Source organism: Poromitra crassiceps, assembly GCF_964638095.1.
Source record: "Poromitra crassiceps genome assembly, chromosome: 6".
NCBI classification, from domain to species: Eukaryota; Metazoa; Chordata; class Actinopteri; order Beryciformes; family Melamphaidae; genus Poromitra; species Poromitra crassiceps.
Genome location: NC_139627.1, coordinates 5615109 through 5636077, shown reverse-complemented (window position 1 = coordinate 5636077; position 20969 = coordinate 5615109). Strand labels below are relative to the sequence as shown.

Genomic DNA, 20969 nt, shown 5'->3' with positions numbered 1-20969 from the left:
CACAGCGTCCCAGGTAGGAATCGAACCCAGGACCTTCTAGCGCTTACCACCATGCCCCCTAACACTGAGCGATGTTAAGGATGATGTCATAACCACTGATGATGTGGATGATGTGCCGTGAGTTGACATGTTTGGTCACATCCCAAAAAAGGGGGAATCGTCTCCACCCTAGAAATCGAGTGCGCAAGAGCTCTAAAACCCTTTAATCTGATGCCAGAGACTCTCTATTTGCATTTTATGTTGCACATAGTTTGCAGGCCCCTCATTCAAATCAAGATAGGCTAGATCACCAAATGATTCCCGAGCGCGGCGCACGCTGCCGCTCACCGCTCCCCCAGGGGATGGGTCAAATGCGGAGAACAAATTTCACACGTTGTGTGACGATCAGTGGGACTTTACTTTACTTTACCTTTAGTCCTCATAAACCTGGGGACTACTGTACCCCTGTTACACTCCAACTTGTATTAGTGAAGAGAACTTAAATATATCAAAACTGATTATCGTACATATAAATGTCTTGTGTCCATTGCCAGCTGTTTGGAGTCAGTCGATGCATGACTGTCTATTGTACATCTAGCCTATGATACCTTTTGCATATCTCATGTTGACTTATAGGCTATGTCATAATTATGACATGTTATGTCATTATTATGACCCAAGTATTTTAAAATTATAAAGAGGCAGGCTTCCATATTTCATATATAATAAATAAATAAATACATATATATATACCGTATATATATATATATATAATGTATATAGACCATTGAGATTTTATTATGTCGATGATATAGACACAAGACACACACAGGCTATTTCACTGCAAGGACACTTTAATTTATCAGAAGCAATAAATATTCACATCTCAATTCTCTATTCTTTCAGTATACATAATACATATACAAATGAAAACATTAAAATCTGTTTAAAATAATATCAATAAGCGCTCTGACATAAACACATTTAGGCTTTATTTTTTTTATCACTGTAACTCACTCTCTCAAACTTCAGTCTAAAAATAATAAGAAAAAGGAAATCAATATTCTTCAATATTTTGGCCAACATCTCCCATCCTATCCCTCTCTCTTATATGTACATACTTAGTGGCACTCACATGCACACACCTGAATACAGACTGGGAGTCATTTATCCCATAGTAATTGATAAGAAGCCTATGTATAATATATAATATGTACATTTAGGTTTATACAGTACAATCCATTCAATAAGTGCAGATATATTCATGCAAGAAGAGTCAAAAAAGGACACCATAAAAAGGAATAGGCTAGCCAACACATACCCCTAAAAACTGACACACCACATTCTCAAATCTCTCCAAACATCTTGTCTCGATCCTTTTTTGTTTAGGTCTTTGATGTTTCTCCTTCTTTAGCGTCTCTGCTTCAGTAGCTAGTTCCAGGGACTTCACATCTTAACGCAGCCCTTCTCTCCTTTTCCTCACCCACACATCCTCTCTTTGATCCGAATAGAACTTTCGCCTCAGTAATCAACGGCACCGGTGCTGATCCACATCAGTGCTCTTGTTACAACCCCAAAAATCACAGTCGCAAAAAGGGTTAACACACACGGGAGGGCCCACTGAGAAAAGGGTATTAGATGTATTTTACATTCTTGACTCGTTATGTTCTACTAGAAGGCCCGTCAGTAGGATGTCCGAGGTGTCCGTAAATCTAAGAAGACGTCTCTAAAAGTGTTAGGAGAGGGGAGGATTCAAAAGAAGGCCATTTCTGACTTAAGACATCACATGTGTGCAAAATCACAAAACCTCATGTAAAAGCGTGCTTATTCAAAAGATAGAAAAACACGCAATGATTAACTCTCAATGACTGCGAGGGAGTGAGCACCTGTATAACTGGGAGGAGATGGCAGCTTCCTAAAAGAGATCTGGGTCACCCCCCCCCCCCCCCCCCCAAAAAAATCCATGGCCAGATTAAAGCCCTTTTCTAATACTGGGAACTTTATATAAAAAAAAAAGTAAAAAATAAAACACAAACTCAGGCTCCCCCTCTGATTGTATAGGTTTTGTAAATCACCCCTTTTAAGAAATTGTGCCCCCGTTTGCTCACATTTTCTACTCAAACAAAATAGAAAAGGAGGAATAGTTGGTCCGCAAATCTTTTTAACCAAACAGTCGTGAATCTCAATCATTATTTTTCAACAATCAATAATTATTATTATTAAAAAGAGGAACTCAATGGAAATCATGACACTATGGATAATATGAATAATAATAATAATGGAAAGAAATCACACTACACATATCATAAGACCCTCATGTGGTTATCACAGACTGAGGGAATTACTATGTGCATAATATACTCTCTATAACCATGTACGAAAATCTGCTGATATAATCACTGATCAAAACAATTATTGGACAATATTCATCATACTCATAGCAGGTATATTATAATATTGATACAACAGCGAAAAAAGCGTCAGAAACATTCAAATATATTTGTTTGTGTCGTTAATCTCCACACCTCTCAAGGAATGCAAGGTCAATCCTTATGAAGCCACATGGCCTCTGTTGACATGTAAAAGACCATTGAGCAAAAAGACTGTCAGAAAAGCGCGCGCTGGTCATCAAAGTTTAAGACAAAGCAAAATGTATCTGAGGTCTACATTAGAAAAAGATGCCTCTCAGCAAAGCAGAACCTGCAAGAAATGGACACAGACATCATGAAGCCAAGTAAATTATTGCAAAGTCAAGGGACATTTTTTTTTGCCAATCTCTGCTTATGACTGTTTACAACGCCAAACCCGCTGGAATGTACTTGGTGGTTTAGTCTCTCTTTTTCTTTTGACTTCCGTGTGTGAGCAGCTGGTCTCTCCTGTGCTCCTACGTGTACGTGGCTTGGCTTTCGCAACTAGACTTCAAACTCAACTAGACTTCAAACAATTAAAATGGAGGCTATATACCCATTGATTTAGTTTCAGCTTTTATATGGCTCTAGATTTCTTTTATTGTGTAGGAGTATGTGTTCATGTGGATGTGTTTCCTGTGTTTCTAATGTGTGCTTGTTTCTAGGATGTGAGCCGTTCATCTCTAGCGGTCTCCACCTACGCACCTCCTGATATCACCGTGTTGGTGTCGTTCCTGGATCAACATTTGTTCCTAGTACGGCCCGGGAAAACCCCGCCCCCAAACTCATTTGATTGGTCGCCGCAATTGCTTCTTCCTTAAAACGTGCGGCAAGGAAAAGAAATGTGGTTAAGTTTAGGGTTAGGGTGTGAAAAAAGTGCAGCTGTCGGCGAGCTCAGTCCTATGGCTAAATGGATAACGTGCGCGCCTTCCAGTCTGAGAACTGGGGTTCGACATATTTAAAAAAAAAAATGGTTTAGGCAAGTACAACAACAGGGTTTGGGTTTGGGTCTGGTCGTCGTTAGATAAGAAACCCTAATCCTAATCTTAAACACATCTTTTTTGCTTGTCGCACGTTTTCAGGAAGAAGCAATTGCGGCGACCAATCAAATGAGTTCGGGGGCGGGGTTTTCCCGGCCCGTACTAGGAGCAAATGTTGGTCCAGGAACGACACCAACACGGCGATATCAGGACGTGCCTCCACCTACATATGCGGGAAACGGAGGTGAAAGTAACAGAGACGGAGTAAGCTGCGCTTCCTGCTGTCACTCGCGCTGCTGCTGTTGCTCTCCGTCCTAGAAGACCTGGTCCTCGCCCTGGCCCTGCCCGCCTCCTCCGCCCTCTCATCTGACCTCTGCTGCCCCCTGTGGCCCCACGCCCTGCTCACACCACGGTGCTTATCCGGTTGATAGGCTTGGATTTGGAACTGCCCGCTGCACCTGTCGCTCCAGCCCCCGTCGCCTGCAGCTGCGGCCCTGCCTGAGGCTGCCCTGCGTGCTGGGGGGGGAGAGGGGAGAGAGGCGTAAGAGGGGTAAGGGGGCAGGAAGGGGGGGGTAAAGGGGAGTGCGGGGGGGGAGGGGGGATGGAAGAAAGCGGAGGGTACTGGGGCAGATACGGGGCGGCGGGCGCAGTATGCTGATGGGTGCTGACGGAGGCGGAGGGCTGCTGGTGGGGCAGCGTGCCGAAGATGAAGTGCGTCTGGTGGGTGGGGTGGATGGCCGGGTGCGGCGTGTGCACGTGTCCGGGGTGGGTGTGGGAGTGTGCGTGTGGGTGCGGGTGGGAGTGGGACAGGGTGAGGGGGGGCTTGGTGCCAGGCACGCCGACCCCTCTGACAGAGTGTATGGGCTGCGCGTGGTACAGGGCGAACTGCGGGTTCGGGGAATGTGGGGAGTGAGGAGAAAGGGGGGGTGGGCAGCCCACCACCATGTTGGCATAGCGACCTGGAAGCCCATGATGGGCCAGCTGGGAGAGATGGGCCAGCTGCTGGTGCTGGACGTGTGTGGCGCCAAGCGGTGCGCGACAGGACAGTGGGCCTCTCTGTGTAGTATGAGGGGGCATGCCTTGCAAAGGTGGTTGGACAGTTTGGACGTGGAAGCGATGGTGATGGTAGTAGGGTGGCGGTGGCTGCACGGTGCCCGCGTGACAGTATTGTGCATGTAGGGCCTGGATCTTGGAGGGGCCCCCCTCCAGCTGGCACAGAGATGAAGGGGAGTGAGGAGGGGGCCCTCCCGTAGTCGGTGGGGGTACAGGTGCGGGGTATGGTGGCCCCGGTGGAATAAGGGGCCCCGGTGGTTTGGCGCGTTTGCTGCCGAATAGTGACCCCAGGAAAGAGCCACTGTTGTTGTTGCTGCTCCCCCCAGGGCCGCTCCCCGCTCCTGCTCTCTCTACACTGCTGGAGACTCCCCCAACTCCTGTCCCAGCAGTGGTGTGTTGCTGCCCCGGCCCACCCCCCACCCCCGTCCCGGGGCTCAGGATGGGGCGATGAGGCCGGTAGTCTTCTGTTCCGTAGCAGCCAGGAACCACTCCTGCCACCGGGTAGCGCTGGTGAGGCTGTGGGCTGCTAATGACGGAACCCTGGGAGGATAAAGTATGATCATAGTTTTTAGATGAATCACTGACGCATACAAGTCAGTCTCTGTGATGACCTACATCAGGGATGGGCAACTTTGATGATAGAGAGGGCCACAAAAAAAAATCCTCGTTACCAGAGGGCCAGATTGTGACCGTGCACTTCCATCAGTAGCCTACTGTAACACCATCACTCGCAATTATAGCTACTAATTTGATGAAAAGGACTGGTAATCAAAGTTTATTATACCAACATTTATGTTTTTCATATTCAAATTTAGTAATTCTTCCATTCAGATAAATTCAGATCAATTAAAACAGCCCGCTACAGCAATTTGATGGGGTACATCACCCAAATATGTCATATTAATCAGATTAGTAATGTTGCATGTGCAATGTGCATCCTGGATATAGTTTGTTACAATAGCGTTAGCTCAAATGCTAACGTTAAACAGTATGTGGATGGATAATGCTAACGCCATTAGCGTGGATGAACAGTAAAATAAAAACACAGATTTGGGTGGTCTAACGACCTAACCTAACCTAAAACGTCCGCCTTGTAAAAAAGGAAAAAAAAAATGAAATTGACCCAGGGGCCACACAGAGTGAGGCCGGGGGCCGCCAGTTGCCCACCCCTGACTTACATCATCACACACAGGAAACATCTGTATCTGGAGCTGAAGGTAAGGACATGCTTGGGCTTTTATTTTGAAAGCACACGGCCATGCAAAAAAGGTCACTGCAGGCACGTGCACGCCTACACATGCATGTGCACGCTGACCCCCCCCCCCCCACGCTGAACACACACATACAGACACTGAGCGTGCTGAGGAAGGTATCCACTCTTTATTTAGAACTCTAGTAAAGGGATATGCAGGTTCTGTTAAAGGTTACAGGTCCACATCTACCCAAGGAAACTTACTTCCATGGTACTGTCCAGAGAACCAACACTGTTCCTGCGACCACGTTTCCCTGCACCCCACCAGGAAGAGTCAGGTTAGCAAAGGGTGGAAGATGAGAAAGTTTCATAAGTTTGTTTTTGCGTTGTATGAAAAAGATAATTCAGTGTTTCCCCTACCATTCTACAGGCCCCGCCAGGCCAGAAAAAAAAAAAAATCCCTGCTCTCCCCAAAATTTCAATAAACCTTTATGGCATATTATTACAATACAACAATACTGGCATTGACACAGTGTTGACAGTAATAGAAGATGCCAAATCATTCAAAACAATAAGCATGTTGCTTTTAGGAGCATCGTGCCAGCGTGCGGTGCTGTTCCAAAACGTGTCAACGTGTGTCGTTGCCTGTTCGCATCGCATTCCATAATAGTATGATGATACTTGGGATGCCATTGCGAACATAGATGCGAACAGGTTAGCTAAAAGTTTAGCGTCGCCAGCAAGGGCCCCCACCGTTGCGGTCGGGGTACGTTTCGAAATCCCTCCAGGCCTGAAAATCTTTCTAGGGGAAACACTGGACATAAACTGCATTTGAATGGTAGTGATGGAGTAGAACAAGGTGTAGCAATACGAAGCAGAGAAAGAAATTCATGTAGAGCGCTCTGTTACCCTATCCAACCCAGCTAACAGGAGGGAAATGGAGTTGACCCCACCCCCTCAGGTGTTGTTGTCTCACCTGTCTCCGATAGGTCCCTGAGAGATGAGCTGAGCGCCGTGCGTTTGAGACCTTCTCCCGCCGAGTAGTTGTCGTCAAGGCTGGTCCTTCCCAGGGTGCCATTCACAACATCGCTCTTCGCACCTACGCCTCCTCCAACCACACCTCCAGTCAGCAAGCTGGGCCGCATCACACCTTTCTGTTTCTCCAGCTCCGCTGTAAATCAAAACAGAGGACATGGAGGAACTGAAAACGAGATGGAGACATGCATGAGAGGATCTCTAACCATAATAATGCACACACTAGGGCTGGGCAATACATCGCTATTATAGCGATATCGTGATATGAGGATAGATATCCTCTTAGATTTTGGACATCGTAATATCATGATATGGCATAAGTGTCAACATCACGACGAGTATTTTGATACAGGGTTTGCAGCTTCATCCGTTGAAATATCTTTTTCTCCTCCAACGTGCATCAATAAGGCTATTTACTTTTATTTAAATTACATTATTTTGAAAGTTTTAACTGGAAGTTTCCATTTTATTCTGGCCAACCTGACACTTCGGGGGAGCAGCTGGACGGGTTGGGAGACGATGTGAATGTGTCAATGGCGATTACCACATGCTGTTTAGCTGTGTTTAAAAAAAACTTGTATAAGCAGTACATTTTGATGTAAAAAAAAAAGGTATTACAGTAAAGTGATGTAATTTTCTGAACTTACCAGACTGTTCTAGCTGTTCTATTCTTTGCCTTTACCCATTTAGTCATTATATCCACATTACTGAATATTTATCAAAAATCTTGTGAAAGCACCAATAGTCATCCCTACAATATTGTCGCAATATCGATAGAGGTATTTGGTGAAAAATATTGTGATATTTGATTTTCTTTCCATATCACCCAGCCCTACCACACACCACAACACTGTCGCTCTATAGAGAGCCAAAGTGGAACGTCACTTCCTGCTTCAGCACTGTACCAGAGATTTTCATCTGCCATTTATTTTCCCATTGACATTTCGTAAAATGCTTATAAAAATAGTTTTACTTGTTCAAACCAAACGGTTCAGGTATATTTAGAAACAGGAGAGATCGCATAACATTTCACTCGGACCAAAACTTTTAAAAAAATGCGGGTTTAAAGAAAAATATTTTTCCGATGTTGTTTTTTTTAGTTTTGAGTGAAATGTTCTATGGTCTCTCCCGATTCTAAATATAGCTGAACCGTTTGGTTTGACCAAGTAAAACAATTTTTATAAGCATTTTACTAAATGTCTATGGGAAAAGAAATGGCGGGTGAAAATCTCTGGTACAGTGCTGAAGCAGGAAGTGACGTTCACTTTGCCTCTCTATTTCCTCATAAACAGAACAATTACTGTAATCCCTGCAGAGCATCGCTACACCTCCTCAAAGTTCAAGTTCACAGGAATGACCAGTAGATGGCGTGCTTACACTCGACTCTATACTTCTCCATCTCCTGCACCTCAGCGATACTCTCCCTGAGGTCGCTGACAAAGCGGGTGCGGTCCTGCTGACTGGGTGCCATGAAGACGATAAGCACCTTCCTCTCCCCACCCAGGACTGCTGAGGTCAGACGGATCCCGTGAGGGTAGTCTAAGAGATGCAAACATAGGGAAATGAAAATCCAGATGAATCACCAATTCAGTCTGCGTGCCGTGATATTACATGTGTATTTTATTAATATCGACAGCAATTTAAAAGGCTTATTTATCTTAGACTCAGAAAATGAGAGGAAAGGATTATTGAAAGTGAGTTATGTGGTTTCTCACATGAGTTCTGGAACATGTGGACTTGCATCTCAACCAAAGGGAAGGATTGTCTGAAACTATATGTCACTGAGGTTTTCTTCTTCTGGAAGATCTTGCTCACCTGATGTGAAGCATGAATGAGAGAGCGAGAGGAATTAATTACTACTGACGCTGAACATCAGGCAGACATTTCTACAGCGCCCGGCAACCACTGACAATCATTTATTAATAGAAACATTATGGAATCTCTGAAGTGATGAAACTCTTACCACCAGAAGGTCATTAAAGAGGAAGACCTCCCGCTGATGCACTCCTGTCCTCTGGGGTCTGTTAGGGTCGGGAACTTCATAGAGCTGGCAGCAACACACCAGCCTACGGTGGGGAAGGGACAGCACCTATACAAACACACGCAAACAGACCAATAAAATATGATCAGATCTCTTCATAAATCATAAGTAGTGAGGACATACCATGCTATAACATGGCGCTATTTCGCCTTGTCCAGTCACAAAATGACCTAACTCCAGGCCCTGGTTACAACACCATTGATAAACCATGGTGAGTTGAAAAGTTGACCCAGGAAACTCACAGGCTTCTTGCCTACAATGACCCTCTCCACCGCCTGCACTTGGGAGACATGGTCATCGTTGGTACGGAGCTCCCACTTCTGAATGCGCTGGTAGATCCCAACCAGCAGCTCCCTGGGTATATCCTGACCATTGTCTACTCCTTGGATGGGAAACAAAGAAAAGCAATGATCAGGAAATGACGACGTTGCAAGTCAAATGCTTTTATTTGATGCAAAAAATATAATCGAGTGAAACTTGGTTTTCACACACAAGAGGGAGCCAGATTCATAAGGAATTTAATGGACACATTTTTATACACACATTGATATGGACAATCACAAAACACATATCACAGTTTAGATATGTTAATATATGTGTTGTAATTGTATATATCCTTATATAACACCCTTATGTATCCATGCTGCATGTAATCTTAGCTTACCCATTGGTACAATTTTATCTATAAATACATCCTTGGATTAATTCCATCGTACCTCTGTGGTTATATTTCTAGAACCCACAGTAATTACGCTTAACGGACTATTGCCAGCTAACTGTCCCCAAACTCTGCACTGATCTTGGCAACCTACAGCCTGGAACTCACTTCAGAGCAACTTGAAACTGAAGGAACTTGAAAAAAATCTAACGAGAGACTTAGAAGCAGATTCCTTTCATACTTGCACATGTTTTTTTTTATGAATGTTCTAATTGCCTTTGCTTGTTTTACTGCATGTCTGTTTTAATGTTGTAACTTTATCTCTTTTATGTTGCCATCTTGGCCAGGCTTCCATTGAAAAAGAGGTCTTTGTATCTCAATGTATAAAAGTCCCATTACAATGTTTGTGTAACTAAGATAGTAAATAATCCATATTCAAGGGGACAATTACACATAGTAGCCACACAAAATTATGGGTCTAGATATCCAACATGTTACATCTTTGACACTGTTTGATGTGTTTTATGATAGCCTGTATAAGTCTGTGTATCAAGTCAAGTTTTGTGAGTGAAAGTATAGTGCTGTGCAAGTGTGTGTGTGTGTGTGTGTGCGTGTGTGTGTGTGTGTGTGTGTGTTTCTTCTGTTTAGCAGCACCTCTTAAATTCTTGACGAAATCCTCTATTTTCATCTTCCTCTCGGCCTTGACGTTGGGACTGTACATATCCGTGTTGAGGAGGATGATGGCAAAAGCCAGGATGAAGATAGTGTCGGGGTTCTGGAACTGGCGAACCAAGGTCGGGTTGCACACACAGTACCTCTGACTGCATGACAGAACAAATATAATGTTTTGATACTGCGGTCAAAGCAACTGGTATTCAATGTATCTTCAAGCAAACACGCCCTCTCTCCCCACAGAAAAACCACGGTGTCCAACACATACGAACCTGAACGCCTCTATGAGCCTCTCGACTTTCTGGGCCTCTCCTTGAACTCTAATCTGAGCCTGGAACTTCCTCAGCGCGTCATCCAGGTCCATACCTGAGAAGTCCATCTCATCCACCACACAGCTGAAACACACCACACGCAGCAGAGGTTACAACCATGCTAACAACCCATTCGACTGTCCATAAAGAATATAGATCATAGTTCAAGATGTCACATACCATTAGAAACCATGCTGGTCTACCCTTCCCCTCCCTTCCCCTATGTCCGGGCTATTGAACTATATTTTGCAGGGGGCCACATTGTCAGAAAGCTAAGGGCCCAGGGGGCCGGACATTTCCCTGAGCTATTATTATCATCCAGGCCACCACATCTTTGCATTTTTTATTTTACTACATTGCAAAAGTCACCTAATCATATGGCCTCATGGTCCATGTTTTGAATTCTTTTTTGTAATTCTATTTTCTTTTCAGAAACATGAATTAAAAAATTGTTACACATCAAAATCAATCCACAGATGAAAAACGGAAACAGGACTTGATTGTTATCTGTGTCATCGAGAGAGGGAGAGGCAGAGAGACAGAGAGAGAGAGGGAGAGGCAGAGAGACAGATAGAGAGAGGGGGGAAGAGAGAGAGAGAGAGAGAGAGAGAGAGGTGAGACAGACAGAGAGAGAGAGAGAGAAGACTTTGATTTTTCTCCCCTCCCCTCCCCCCTCAGAACTGGTCCGCGGCCGGTACGACTTGATTGGCAGGCCGGATTTGGCCCCTGGGGCACCAGTCGAATAGGCCTGCCTGCCCTATTCACGAGTTTCATGGTGAGACAGTGGGCGCTTCCGTGACACCCTCCCTCCCTGTTTCCAGCTGCCGGTTGCCTGTTTCCGCCCAGGACCGTTCATAGCGAAAGATACTTTTGTACCTACCTATGTCTTGTAATGGAGCCCCCCAGCATAATAATTTCACACGTGCATAATTGTACAACGGAGTGACAATATCTTGAATCTTGAAAGAGAGAGACCGCTAAAGCTCCGTTCAATGACCAAATATAAGAGTTCCGGTTTGGACGTTTAGCCTTCAAAATAAAAGTGGCCGCTATGCAACCACATACTATTTTTAGCAATTTCGGCTAAAATAAACCCATACAGTACCAGTGAATTGACATTCACCTCGTTTTTGTAAAATATCGCCGCTATGCAACCACACAACGCTACTATTTTTAGCCATTTCGGATTAAATAAGCCATACGTTCCCACTCTTTGACAGCGGCGCGCACCTCCTTGCTAGTGCGTAAACTGGAAGTCGACAACCGGCTACCGCTGAGAATCATGGGAAACGTAAGTCCAGGAAAAAGGTGAATACAAAGTCTTCCAAAAATGGTACAAATGATCTCTTTCATTCTTTCTGTCCCCCCATACTCACTCTAAAACATCCTTGTTGAATTGCTTCTGTCGGTTGCCGAGGAACTCTCCGATCATCTGCCTGCTCAGGCCCTTCCTCTCCAGGATGAAGCGAGCGATCCCAACCGGGGTGTCCGACACAAAGCCTCTCTCTATCAGGTACGGGATCCCTTTCTCTGGCTTCCTATTGGACGGGGGAAAAATAACGAGAGAAACTTTCTTAGTACAACTTTCCCAGGCGAACTGTGTGATCACACTCAAGATCGTTATCAAAGTACTTCTTTTTGCTATATGTGAGATGATCACAGGAATGAAAGATACTCCTGAGTATTCATATCAAAAGCTTCCCCCGCAGTCGTACTTGTTGAAGAGGTTGAGGCCGATGCGGTACTGGCGCCTCTGCACCACGTCGTTGTTGAACGGCGGAGAGTCCCAGCTGTGGCGGCTCTCTCTCTGGTACGTCTGCTTGCCCAGCGGGGGCAGCGGCTCCCGCAGGCTGTCCTGCGACGACGAGCCCGAGCTGCAGTTGACCGTCTCGTTGGAGTTGGTGGTGGAGTTGAGCGAGTCGTTGTCTCCGTCGGAGCAGCACGGCTGCTCCAGCAGGCCCCCGGGGGGCAGCGCTGCGGAGGAGGCGGAGGACAGCGGGGTGGTGGGCGGCTGCTGCTGGGGCGAGGAGGCGGAGGAGGGCGGCGTGTCGGGGTACTGGTGGTGGTGGAGAGGGTGGTGGTGTTGGTGGTGGTGGTGCGCCACGTGGTGGGGGATGTGCGTGGGTACGGGTCTGCCCGGCGCTCGGGTCTGACCCTGGGCGGCGGCTGTGGAGGCGGGGCGGCCGCCCGTGTTGGGGGAGTGCTTGAGGGTGCCCTGCGGGGAGCCGGCGCCTACGCCCGGCTCCTGCTCGTAGACCAGCTGCCTGCTCAGGGAGCCGCGGTCCGAGCGGTCGCTCATGTCCACCGAGCTGTCGCTGGGCGGCTCGATGGTGAGGAGGGGCAGGTGGGCGCCCCTCAGACGGTAGTCCCGACACTCGGTGCAGGGGGTGCTGCGACGGCTGTTGCTGCTGCCCCCTCCCTCGGTCTCCCTGCTGTCCTCGCGGATGGCGCCGCCCGGGCCCCAGTACTCTGTGTCCGTGCTGCTGGGGGCGCGGTCCAGGGACAGCGGGGACGAGGGCACGCAGTCGTCCATGTAGAGGGTGACGTCGCTGTACGAGGTGGCCGTGCTGTCCCCGTGCATGCTGAGTCCTCCTCCTCCGCCACCGCGGACTCTCTCTGCCAAGCCTCTCTGGGAGGAGGGGTTGCTGCTGCTGCTCCACACGCATTCGCCAAAGTCCTCGCTGATCCCGCCTCCCCCCTCTCTGCTGCCCTCCTGGGAGTCTTCGCGACCCGCGCGGCAGGTAAGGGCGTCGTCTATGGAGTCGGCTAGAGACTTCACCTGGGCGGAGCACACGGGGGGGGGGGAAGACTCAGTAAGACTGGATGTACAGGGACACTTCCAGTTCCTCTCTACTTCAGCGTCCATGACAGAAAGTAAAGCTTCACCTCATTATAATACATGTGTAATAGGTCTTTACAATAATATAGAATATATATAAATATAATAATACAAATATATTTTTTTATCAAGTTTTCTTCTGACCCCCCCTCCTCCTGAATTATACTTGGCCAATTCCCCCTGCTGCCCCGGGCCGTTGCTCCACCCCCGCTGCCGATCTGGGGAGAGTTGTAGACTAGCACATGCTTCCTCCGATACATGTGCAGCGCCAGCCGTTTCTTTTCAGCTGACAGCGAGGAGTCTCACCGGCAGGACGTAGCGTGTGGGAGGATTGCACTATTCCCCCAGTCCCCCCCCCCCGAACAGGCCCGCCCTGACCAGAGGAGGCGCTAGTGCAGCAGTGACCAGGGCACATAGCCCTAATCCGGCTTCCCACACGCAGAATAGGCCAATTGTGCCTGTAGGGACGCCCGACCAAGCCGGAGGCAACACGGGGGCGCGAACCTGCGACCATCGTGGTGGTAGGCAGGGAATCTACCTCTGCACTATCCGGACGCCCACAGTAATATTTTTCTTGTTGTTTTACATGTATTTGTTTAACATCAATTAGGCATCGATGCAATGTGATCGTTTTTTTTTCATGGTTCCTCCATAAAACTCAGTGTCAACCATTTTATCGAAAGCACTCTTGTTGGCACTGAGGACATGGGAATGGGGACACACCTTCAGCGCCCACAGCGTCTCAGGCGGGAATCGAACCCAGGACAGCGCTACCACTGCGCCACCGTGCACCCAAAGCACTCTTGCTACAAGCCTTTGAGGCATGGTCCCATCAGACAAACAACAAAGCCGTAACGAGGGGGTACCTGCTTGGAGAAGGAGTCCTCTAAGTGGGTGTAGTCTCCCGGCCGCTCTGGGTCTGGGGAGTGGGGCGGTCCGATGGCCACGCTGTGGGTGAAGTTGGTCTGCGTCTGGGCCTGCTGCTGAGGGTGCTGCTGAGGGTGCTGCTGAGGGTGCTGCTGAGGGTGCCGCTCGTCAAAGGAATACTGCAGTCTCATGTTGGACAGGATGATGCGGCGCGTCATGCGGCTCTCGGAGGCGGAGCTTCGGAGGCGCTCAAAGTTCTTGTTCATGCGATACTGGCGGAAGGCCGTCTGGATGGTCCTGGCTGCTCGGCGACTTACGAAGGAGCCGCCGTACTTTCTCTCCAGCATTTCCACCTGGGGAAAACATGGAGAGCGAGAGAGGAAGCGACAGTTAAAACACTCGACTCGTTAAACCCGACTGAAAGGCATCCAAAGAAAATGTCCTTTTTGCGGAGCCTCGTGATTTTTTAAGAAATATCAAAGAACACAAAAAAACACAACACAACCCCACTAACCCAGAGGTTCTCAAATGTTTTTCAGTCAAGGACCCCTTATAGAAAATATACCGGGGACCCCCCTCATTCTGATTTGTGATTTTGGGCTAAGCTAAATTTGTTAGATTAGAACGTAATCCATGAACCATTTTAGATTTAAAGCATACAATATTTTCGTTGAACTATGAAGCTTTTGCAACATAAAAAAAGTGTTTATTTTTATTTTTCCTGAAAACCTTTCGCGGACCCCCTGGCCAAGTGCCACAGGGGTCCACTGGGGGTCCCCGCGGACCCCCATTTGAGAACCACTGCTCTAACCAACACTATCCTGAGCAGTGATACCTTCTTATCCTGCAGGTCTGTGGAGAGCTCGTAGCTGTCTGACAGGGCCTTGCATCTCTTGTTCTCCTCTTCCTCTTGCTTGCGCAGGGCCAGGCTGGCGGGCTGGTGCCGCGTGCGCAGAGCCCAGGCCAAGCTGGCTGAGCTGGAGGAGACCGGCACGCATGGAGGGGCCCTGGGCCCCGCGGGAGGAGCTCCGCCTCCGCCGCCGCCGCTGCTGCTGTCACTGATGAAGCGCTCCGAGCCGCGCAGGTACGGCGTCTGGACGTAGGAGGAGCTGTCTGTGCGGGGGGCCGTCGCCGAACACTGGGAGTCCGCCTCCACACTAGAGGAGAGAGGGGAGGAGGAGGGTGAGAGAGGTTATTAGAAGCCAGAGAGAGTTCAGTATGAAGACTACATAGTGTTGGTTGTGATGAGCTCACAGGTGAGGAGGGACTCACGTGTAGACAGAGCGGCGAGGAACTAACCATCTCTTAGTGGATCTCATTTGGGAAGAGCGCCAGACGCACAAAACAATATATTCTCCAGTATCTCTCGGGGATAGATATACTATTACAAGTTACGACATGTTAAAGACTATACCAGCTATGACAATGCCCTGATGTCATGGGAACAACGCTCTCAGTCATACCTCAAACAATGACATATCACGTCATATTGTGTCATCGATATTATGTCATCAAAATGTGGGAGGGTCTCTGCTCTCTATCTCGCCTCCCCTCTTTGACTCGAGTTCAAAGCAAATCCCAGGAAGAGTTAATATACTACTGACTTTAGCCAGGCCTACCAGTGTTTATGCTCTCTCTCTCTCTCAGTCTTTCTCCAAGTCTCTCTCACACACACACACACACACACACACACACACTTGAGCAGTCATTAGCCACTGCCACATACCAGCAGCAACACCATACTGACAGGAAAGACCAGGTCGTTATGTTAACAGCCGGGTCTAAAACAGCCCCGTGCAGCTCCAGGAAGGCTAGTATGAAATGTTGTCAGACAAAATGCATGTAGAAGACATCTCCTCCCAAAATCACTCTGACTCACTCAAGTCTAAGAGCAACAAACTAAGACGCGTCACCAAAATCACAGATTCAACCCAGTTCCTCCTATTTACAGTGAACAAGATAATCCCAAAACTGATCAGCTCTCAAGTAAGTCCCAAAAAGTCCTCCAGCATCCTGCTAAGTATCTTTTCCCATGACAGACATCCAACACAGACTCAATTAGCCAGTCTTTGTGTGGTGTGTGTGTGTGTGTGTGTGTGTGGAGAGAACTGTAGTCACATGCTCCTTCCTACATTTCCTCTCTAGCTCCACCCCCCTCCTGTCAGCTGTGCCCTGTCCTCATAACAAGACTGAAAGTAGAAAGGGCGGATCAGGGTTGTGTGGGAAGCAGCCAAGTTATGAAGAGGCATTTTACATTCAGCTGGTGAAACAGACAAACCTTGTGGCTAAACCATGCCCGGATGAATATACTGAGCCTGAGACGCTGTTGGGCTTTATAGAGAGGCAAAGTGAACGTCAGTTCCTGCTTCAGCACTGTACCAGAGATTTTCTTCAGTAATTTATTTTCCCATAGACATTTGGTAAAATGCTTATAAAAATAGTTGTACTTGGTCGAACCAAACGGTTCAGATATATTTGGAAACGGGAGAGACCATAGAACATTTCGCTTGGACCAAAACTTTAAAAAACAACATAAACCCGAATTGTTTTACGTTTTGGTCTGAGTGAAATGTTATGCGATCTCTCCCGTTTCTAAATATATCATCTGAACCGTTTGGTTTGAACAAGTGAAACTATTTTTTTATAAGCATTTTACGAAATGTCTATGGGAAAATAAATGGCGGATGAAAATCGCCGGTACAGTGCTGCTGAAGCAGGAAGTGACGTTCCACTTTGGCTCTCTATAATAAGGCCATGTTGCTGTGAGCTGTGACCTCCTCCCTCTCCCCTTACGCTGTCCCTGTTCCGTTGAGTTAGCAGGGATTTCCTGTGTTAGTGTTGGGCTGGGAGAAGATACGACAACAAGGAAGAGGCTTTATCGGGAACAAAGAAACAACTCATGGCGCTTTTCAGTTTGTCGCCGCCACGATGATGTCGTAACCGAATCCGATCCCTAAAAGGCAACACCTCGCGTAGGAACCGTGCACGCCGAGATCTGGAATGATCCGCGGAGAAAGAGAGAGAGGAAAATGTTTTACAATGCACATTCTTTCAACAGGACATCCTGTACCTTCCAAGTAACACATGACCCGGCTAAATTATTGTAGAGTGGAACAACAGCACTGTTAAAGAGCCCCTCCGTTAGGTTGCGTAACACAAGATCAGGGCCCAGTAATAATAACAAGGCACAACTCTGACATCTACAGGAGAGTATTATTACCACAGCTAAGTTCAGAGTGGTTTGCACGGTCTTTGTGAAAGCCAAATCCATGTGATTTAAATTAAGTTTCATAACCAGGGAATTAATCGCAGCATTCATATCTGGCGTTTCCTATCATTTTTCAGCAAATCAATAACTCGCAATGATTTATTGTATACTGTACATCTCAATCTCCTTCATGTAGCATTGTTTATCGTTCCTCCATCCTCCTCCTCCTCCTCTGCTCCTTAAATAGAGAAACTGGGAAGAGGGAGGCGGTTGCTTGGCGACGGTTGCCGTGGAACCTTTGTGGGTGGTGAGGCTGTTGTTAGGAAGAGAAGTGTTAGTTGCCCTGGCAATGTATCGACTGTTATCGTCACCGTGTAGGTGGGTGTCAAAGAGGTTGCGCCCCAGGTTGAGAATGACGGTCATCATAAAACTGCTCTTGCTATGAAAACAAATCAAATATCACGATACATCTGTGCACAGTGTAAAGCATAGAGATACTACAGCATTATCTAAACGAGTTAGTTGCATTTCTGAAAAGAAAGAAAGAAAGAAAGAAAGAAAGAATGCTGGAGAATAGAAAATCCTGTCTCATTTAGAGCTGCGCCTCAAGTTGCCCCTGAATGGAAATTAGCCACATGAGGAACAGACAGGAACACAGCCTCACTATAACTGCCTGCTATGCACATCAGCAGGAGCAGATGGTATTCTCATTCAACGGGCATCATCGTGATCACACTGAGCTGAACCCAGAATACATCGTGTATTCTGGGTTCAGCTCAGTGTGATGATGACGATTGACGATGATGCCCGTCGGCGTTGAATGTACAATATTACACACGCCACTCAACATTACGGAGCCACAAGCCTGCTTTCATAGATGTTTTGTGTGTGGATATCCAGGGCGAACTCTTGAAACATCTGTGGTCTGATACAACAGACCAGATGATGAGTGGGAGAGGTTCCTGGGTGTCTTGGGCATAAGTAGCCCAAATCGGAAAGAATTGAGCTGAGATGGAAGCTGAGAACGCGTTACCTTAACCCATTGATACCTGATGCAGCATTTGCGTGTATATCCCTCATTTGTGTGCGTATCCCTTTAAGACCGCGAACCGCGTTAACGCGGTTCGCGGTCTTAAAGGGATACACACACAAATGCTGCATCAGGTATCAATGGGTTGAAACACCTCTAGTAATATCCAACTACGGCAAACGAGCGAGCCCTCTCTGCTGGAGAGGATGTGGTCTACTCACATTTTTTTGTGGGACTGCCCTAAATTACAAATATTCTGGGAAAAGGTAATGAGGGAAATAGGAGAGGTTTTGAATTTGGACAGATCTTTTGAACCACAGCAAATCATTCTAGGCAGCAATATGCCTTCAGGGGAAGTGGAGGGAAAAACAAATTGTATATGATCAGAGCTCTTGTGTTAATAGCCCACAAAAATGATTACAATAAATTGTCATGCGAGATGTATTGTCAAGGAACTTGTTTTCATAAATGTAAAAAAAAAACGATCATTACAGAGGAAAATTCGAAGAGATAGGACACTTCAGGCTTGTGAATATGAACAAGTGTCGTCATCCCAAAGTCGAATCCCAAAGACTCGGCTCTCTACTACCGGTGACTGGCAGACCAACTATGTGGCTGCTATGACAGCACCCCTCCACAGTGATCTTCACTTTTATAAAATCTTAATGAAACATTAATAATGAATCATTAATTCATTGCGCGCAGCGGGCTGTGCAACCTGTGCAGAAAAGATCAGAGTTGAGGCTTGATTTTTTTCTTCTTCTGAGCCTTGGGAGACAGATATTCATATTTAACGAAAAAAAACACACTCAACTGCCCAAGATCATCAAGACAAATTGACACAAAATAAATGAAATAACACAAATTCTGTTTCGGCGTGGATCGCCCTACAGTACATCCCACCTCCCAGCGAGCATGAATTAAAACACGACGTTCATTTCGGGGTTTGCCTGCAGCAAGAGTGCAGCAGGAGCAATAAGTGGTGAGAGACAAGGTGAAGATGATATACGAGTGAAAAACGTTTGTTGGATAAAACATGAGAGCGGCCATATCGCTCGCTGGCTGGCATCTGGACCTCATTACTTATGTAAGGAAGCCTGTTGTATTCCTGTTACAGTGCCATGGAGAGCTAACTCACTAGCGGCGCTGCAGCTAGCTCGTCAGGACCGGGGCCCTGCGTCGTTCCGCTACCTGAAAACACTTAATTGGAGCTGGAACAGATGGTTGGAATGTGATCAACAGGGGGCGTGACCGGCTGACATCATGAGAACAACACAGGCAGGAGGAAGTGGGCCGGAATTGAGAAGGGTGCTGCGGGGAGGAGGGAACGGAGGTGTGTGCAGTGGAGTACAGTGTTAACTCAATGCAGTGCTCTGCCTCCTGTCCCTCTCTCATACATTATTGATGTCTGCGTGTGTGTGTGTGTGTGTGTGTGTGTGTGTGTGTGTGTCTGTTTGTGTGTGTGAATAGAGCCAGTAGTGGGTCTGATGGTGCCATCGAACCCTGGGAGATGAACTTCTCTGCAGCCTGCCCGTGGAGAAGACAATCACTGTATTGATATGTCTGTTAACTAATTTGTGACTGACCACAGCACAGACACACTCATAGTTATCTCATAACCATTCTCCACTCTCTCTCTCTCTCTCTCTCTCTCTCTCCTAAACCTTTGTGTCAGTTTGACTATTTGTCCCCAATGCCTCTCCCACACATGTAACACACAAATGTGGACTGTGAATAGTAAAAGTAGCATCAATCCAGAGAGAACCTCTCACCTTCAAATGGAGATTCACAATAGACTTGGGCCGATTTCTGATAATATTGATTATCACAATATTTTTCCAGAATATCGTGATTTTTCGATAATTTACCGTTTGTGTGTAAATCTTTTTTTTTTTTTTCACAGTTTTGAGCAATCTACCCTGCTGCCGACCCTTATTTGACTGCTTACTGTACATTATTGGTAGTGTCGTTGCTGCAAAGGTAGAGGTAGGCTACTTGAAACATAAAATACAATAACATAATATATCATTTAGTCTATTGCGATATTTGTGTGTATCTCAATAGTTACATTTTGATATCGCCCAAGCCTAATTCGCACCATAGAAATCAAATCAAATAATGTTCATCATCAAATAATGTTCACCGTTACTTGGCGAACTTGAACTCTGTTGAACTCACAAGAAAGGAATTACAGCCAAACTGATGGGAGTGTTAAAAAAGCTTTCCGTTCGTCATGAAATTCAATCTATGCTGAAATACGGCTGTATTCTCTTTGTCAACTATGATCCCATTCTTTTGAATGGCCAAACTGAACAGAAACAATCAAGTCATTCATCAGATGGCATTCTTCTGACGCCAACACACGAGCTGTGAGCTTCATCACACATGGCACTGTGTTCACTTCTAAAACCTCAATTCAAAACTCAAACAGTCTGTGTGGTTTTTGGTCGAGCTCGTCGGCACACTCTGTGTCACTCCATGCTGAACCCAACCACGTAAGCAGAGTAGGTCTGCAACCAACGATTATTTTCATAATCGATTAATCTGTCGATTATTTTCTCGATTAATCGATTAGTTGTTGGGTCTATAAAATGTCAGAAAATGGTAGCAAATGACGAATTCAGTGTTTCCCAAAGCCCAAGATGACGCCCTCAAATGTCTTGTTTTGTCCACAACTCAAAGATAATATCAGTTTA

At 46.6% G+C, this 20969-nt stretch overlaps 1 protein-coding gene across 2 annotated transcripts in view; it reads right to left on the bottom strand.

Annotated features, from left to right (window-relative positions):
• Nucleotides 1-2044: 2044 nt before the first annotated feature.
• iqsec2b (IQ motif and Sec7 domain ArfGEF 2b) overlaps nt 2045-20969 on the bottom strand; it is a gene marked incomplete at its 5' end in the record, with an annotated part of 53096 nt that continues 34171 nt past the window's right edge. Inside the window, 13 exons of one of the 2 annotated variants that reach the window (XM_083639347.1) lie at nt 2045-4960; nt 5877-5926; nt 6589-6783; nt 8025-8186; nt 8363-8462; nt 8611-8736; nt 8931-9070; nt 10001-10167; nt 10291-10413; nt 11706-11867; nt 12045-13108; nt 14035-14388; nt 14871-15192. In XM_083639347.1, the coding sequence (XP_083495473.1) occupies nt 3770-4960; nt 5877-5926; nt 6589-6783; nt 8025-8186; nt 8363-8462; nt 8611-8736; nt 8931-9070; nt 10001-10167; nt 10291-10413; nt 11706-11867; nt 12045-13108; nt 14035-14388; nt 14871-15192 (4156 nt within the window). In that variant the 3' untranslated portion in view covers nt 2045-3769. The remainder of the gene's footprint in view (nt 4961-5876; nt 5927-6588; nt 6784-8024; nt 8187-8362; nt 8463-8610; nt 8737-8930; nt 9071-10000; nt 10168-10290; nt 10414-11705; nt 11868-12044; nt 13109-14034; nt 14389-14870; nt 15193-20969) is intronic. The other variant, XM_083639346.1, reaches the window with a different exon arrangement.